Source organism: Dendrobium catenatum, unplaced genomic scaffold (assembly GCF_001605985.2).
Source record: "Dendrobium catenatum unplaced genomic scaffold, ASM160598v2 fragScaff_scaffold_1024, whole genome shotgun sequence".
Classification (NCBI taxonomy): Eukaryota; Viridiplantae; Streptophyta; class Magnoliopsida; order Asparagales; family Orchidaceae; genus Dendrobium; species Dendrobium catenatum.
The window spans coordinates 2,904,030-2,908,831 of NW_021319486.1; the positions used below are offsets into that span (position 1 = coordinate 2,904,030).

Below are 4,802 nucleotides of genomic sequence, written 5' to 3' on the forward strand. Positions count from 1 at the left end.
ATATTTGATTCTAAATCTACTCAAATAAAAATCTTTAAACTTTAAAGTTAACCTCCATAATGCAAGTCTTTCATCAACTCTCTCTCTCTCTCTCTCTCTCTCTCTCTCTCTCTCTCTCTTTCTCTATTCTTATAAAAAAGAAGAATATTATCATAAAAAAACATGCAACAACTAAATAGTAGTGATCAAAAGTTATATCAAATGAAGCATTATTCTCTTGCGATGGTTTGATTTTTCTAGCTGGTGTCTTTTAAGAGATTGCTATTATAATTTTGTTTGGAATAGCTTTCTTACAATTTTATAATATAAATTTTTAGTACAATAATTTCTTGTTCAAAAAAATTTATACTATATAAAGCATTACTAATGTTGCCTCAAACTAAGAATATATCTCATGGTTATTAGTTATGAAATTTAGATAAAGAAGTTTTTTTTCAATATTTTATGTTTTAACCGTGAGACTGAACCATACTAAGCTTTTTTGTCTCTTATGTTGTTGATCTTAGTATTTACTGTTTTAATTTTGTAATGATATTTTTTATAAGTGTTTTCTTCTAAGAAAAAAATTCAGATATTATCTGGTTCAGGTCCAATGTTTTTTAAATATTTAAATTTAAAAAATTTAAACTTCCATCATCCAAAATAAATCGATGAGCTGAACCCTGAAAGTCTCATATGAAAACCTAATCAACAAATTAACCATAGCATAAGCGGCTTATGCATACAGACCATTCTCTTCTTTGTTTTTTGCCTTCTGGTTGGTGTGCTCTGTTGGTTGGGGATGCTTTGTGTGTTTATTTGGTTTTTCAGTTGGTTGTTAGGTTGGATTTAGCTGGCGTTGCAGTTTGGTTATGGGCCTTGTGGGTTTGTGACTCGATTGTGGTGGTTTGTCGGTTGTGCTGTCAGATTGGGTTTGATTGGGGATATGTGTTGGTGGCCAGGCGGAAGGGATGCTCACTTCATGGTTGTTCAGTGGGTTTTTTCTTTGTCGTTTGTTGTAGTTTGGATTGCTACTTCTATTTGTTGGGGCTTGTGGTTTGTGCGTTATTGTCCTTCTGGGAGTCATTCTTTTGGCTTGTTTGGTTTGGATTATCTTTTTATAGGTATATGTGGTGCTCGTCGTTGCGGGTTTGACGGTCATCTTGCTCGGGTTGATGTTCTGCTTCGACCGCTCATTGGCTTTTTTAGATGGTCTTTTAGGGGATTCGGTCTTCTTTTCTTTTACTTTGGTTTTGTAATAGTTTGAATTAACGACTCGTAGGAGCATACTGACCAAAAAGAAAATAGAGAAAAATTTTATAATAGGATCATAAAAATCCTATAAAGACTAGTTATATATCTGCAATTATGGCTTCGTTTGGGACGACTTTTTTACTGCTTTCTAAAACGGAGTTTTAATAAAAAAATAAAAAAATTTGTACTAAAACTCCGTTTTATAAAGCAATAAAAAAGCCGTCCCAAATGAAGCCTATGACATCATGCAGCTCATGTGAGTCTGTTGGTCGAGAATTTTGACTATTAATTAAAAAATCTAGGATTTGAAGCTTCCGAATGTGATAAGTGTTTAAATATACCTTAACGATTCAAATGTCCCAAAATAAAGCAATGAATGACATCAGAGGCTAACACAAATCACACTTATATGAAAGAGGGTTATTCTCCTATATATCATTCAACTAACTCAACTCATCGCCCACCACCACCTGAACCAGATCCAGACCCATACCCATGACCTGAGCCGGACCCAAACCCAGACCTAGACCCATTTCCTTCACCACGTCTCTCACCATTCCCATGTCCCCTCCCTTGACCCGATCAAGCCAGATCCTTCTCCAGAACCCGTGCCTGAACCTGAACCCGACCCAACATTAGATCCTGCATATGATCCAGAGCCAGACCCTGATGCAGCCACAGAGCAACAACAAAACCGCTATTATTATAAAATTGCACGACTCTCGTTGATCTCAAGTTTTGTTCTTACGGTAATATGGTGATACGATAAGAGAAAATAATCAGCAAGGGCTGCTCTGAAATTATCTAGAAGTTGAGGTGAATGCTATAAAATGGAGGAGACGTGCAAAAGCTTAGAGGAGGCAAGCCTGACTACGCATGCACAGGGGCACTATACTTGCTTTAAGGTTTTGTGGGCGACGCACTAAGAGGCAAAGCTAGCTCGTCAACCCATTCTGACAACCCTATGTCAACGGGATCTTATTAGGCTGAATTGGGACTCGAAATTACAAATTAAGGTCTCTCAAGAACTTGATAAAGAACCACTTTCCTTCCAAAATAAGCATGATGCATTCATTGTGAGTTGTAACGCATTATATGCTTTAATATAATTGCCGGTCTCTTTCTTTTCCACTTCATCATGTTTAGCCTATGCTATTATTTATATAAGCATGTATCACATAAAATTAATTTGATTATTAAATTGACAAAATTGATTTGATAATTTCTTTTATTAATACAAAGAAATTTCATATATTTTACTTCACTTAATATGAGTGTAATGACTCACCAATAGATTCAAATGGACTTTTGTAAGGGATCATGCCACTATTGAGGTTAAACTTGCTGTGTTTTTGTTCCTAGATTTATGATTGCTTTAGTTTAGGTTTCTTGTATGGCCATTTGTGTTGCTTTTGTATAGCCTTAGGTGCCTATTAATAGGCTTTAGTTTGTATTAGGAATCGGAGCCAAGAGAGAAATAAAGATTTGCTGTATTCGGCTCTCCTCCCTCTCCTCTCTCTCCCTCCTCCTCTCTCAAGATCCGGTGGAAGTGCTTTATTCCACAAGGAAAGAATCTCACAAAACTCTTGTAAACAAAATTTGTCTACTCCATTTCTTCCTTCATATATTGGGTTTCACTTATGAGTGAAGTGTTCCTTCAAAGTGATATGGATTCTTCTATCTTTCACGTGAATTCTCTCACCCTCAATGTACTGTGAATATAAGCTACAAAGCTGAATCACGTAAAATCCCTTGTTCGTTTGCTTTTATCACCATCCACCTACCGTGTGCGCTTCTTCTCCCTTTCTACTTCATCTGCTCATCCATGGGCTATTGGGCTCTCCTCTTCTCTTTCTTGTCACTTGGTTTCTCTCTCAATTCAACCAAGTGAACCAACACTATGACCATTTCATTCTTCCCTCCAACATAAAAACATCTTAGGGCCAAGGGCTAGCTAGCCCTCTTCATCCTCTCTCTAAGAGAAATTATTAGGTGCGGACACCGGACGAAAAGAACCGTCCGATTTTCTCTTTGTCTACACAAGTCATAATCACCTCATCTTTGAATCCATGAACATAATAAGTAAAAGCTCACAACTCCTAACTAAGAGATTTGACGCCATTTTTTGTAATTGCCACATAGAGGTCTTTGGGCTTAAACTAGTGATTAATTAATCTTCAATTTAATTAAAAGACCTTTTTATGGTACATCTCGTATAATGGAAACATCCTTTACCAAACTCATGAACTGTCCAAGTTCCCCAGGCTTCACCAACCGCATATTGCAGACCGAGTCCACGTACGCTGTAGCAAAACACCACGTTATTCTTCCACTTCCACCGAAAAAGAAGTCACTTCGAAGTGGCCTCCTACCTTCTCCTATATATATGCAGAAACTTGCATCCTCCAAGACTCAAATCAATAGCTATCTTGAATTCCTTGCTGCAATATAAAGGTATCTTGTTTGGGAATCGCTGCTACAAAATGGCCTCATCAAAGACACTGCCTTTGCTTCTTTTCATTGCTTGTATTTCCATGGCCATGGTTACCAACGGTCGAAAGACAAGAAAGGACCTTGATCTTAACTTGGGTGGTGGCGGCGGTCTTGGCGTTGGTATTGGTGTTGGCATTGGTTTAGGTGGTGGCAGTGGTGGCTCCTCTGGATCCGGGTCTGGCTCTGGTTCTGGCTCTGGCTCCGGGTCTGGCTCTGGATCTGGCTCTGGCTCTGGATCTGGTTCCGGCTCCGGATCTGGTTCTGGCTCGGGTTCTGGAGCAGGTTCATATGCTGGTTCTGGGGCTGGATCTTCTGCAGGGTCCGGCGGTTCGGGAGCTGGATCGAGTGCCGGTTCTGGAGCTGGCTCTGGTGCTGGTGGTGGATCGGGCGAGGGATCTGGATATGGAGGAGGGCGTGGGAGGGGAAGTGGTTCAGGCTATGGCCAAGGATATGGCGAAGGTTATGGTGGAGGAAATGGGAAGTAGAAACATCATTAGTTTAAATTAAGAGCTTGATTTGCAATGCTTTGTAAAAGAAAAAATAATAAGATAATGAGTGAATATTACTGTACTGAGTTTTAGTTATACCGTCTTGAAAGCATTCATTATGAATAAATGATCTTCTGATCAGATATTGGTCATTATATCTCATGCTTATAGTAGTTACGTACTATGAAATTCAAATAAAATTTGTGCCTAATTGCAAGAATTGAAGAATTAGAATGCCTCCCATGTTATCTATGAATTAGAGACCTTTTAGCCAAAGTATCATCGCCTTAACTTTGGCAATTGCTTGTGGTAAAAATATAATTTTTGGAGAAAATTTTGGCCCATGTATATATATCAAAATTGCTTTCTCAATATGAATAATCATATTTAATGAAAAAAAATAAAAATAAAAGGATTAAGCCTTCGTTTGGGGGGCTTTATTACTGCTTTTTAAAACAATTTTTTAGAACAAAATTTTTATTTTGTGTACTAAAAAAATGCTTTAAGAAGTAATAAGAAAGCCGTCTCAAATCAGTCTAAAAGATATTTCGTACAACTCAGCTTACAAAGTTAAATGAAAATATTGAA

The 4,802-nt window shown here is 37.7% G+C and overlaps 1 protein-coding gene across 1 annotated transcript; it reads left to right on the forward strand.

Annotated features, from left to right (window-relative positions):
• The first annotated feature begins 3,648 nt into the window (after window positions 1–3,648).
• LOC114580455 (glycine-rich cell wall structural protein 2-like) lies at window positions 3,649–4,369 on the forward strand. The gene has a single exon (XM_028698001.1). It carries the CDS (start codon window positions 3,717–3,719, stop codon window positions 4,209–4,211), a length of 495 nt encoding a protein of 164 aa, XP_028553834.1. The 5' UTR covers window positions 3,649–3,716; the 3' UTR covers window positions 4,212–4,369.
• The last annotated feature ends 433 nt before the right edge of the window (window positions 4,370–4,802 follow it).

What these genes read in the sequence shown, in the direction of transcription:
- LOC114580455 (XM_028698001.1), top strand. Translation starts at nt 3,717, where the DNA reads ATGGCCTCATCAAAGACACTGCCTTTGCTTCTTTTCATTGCTTGTATT.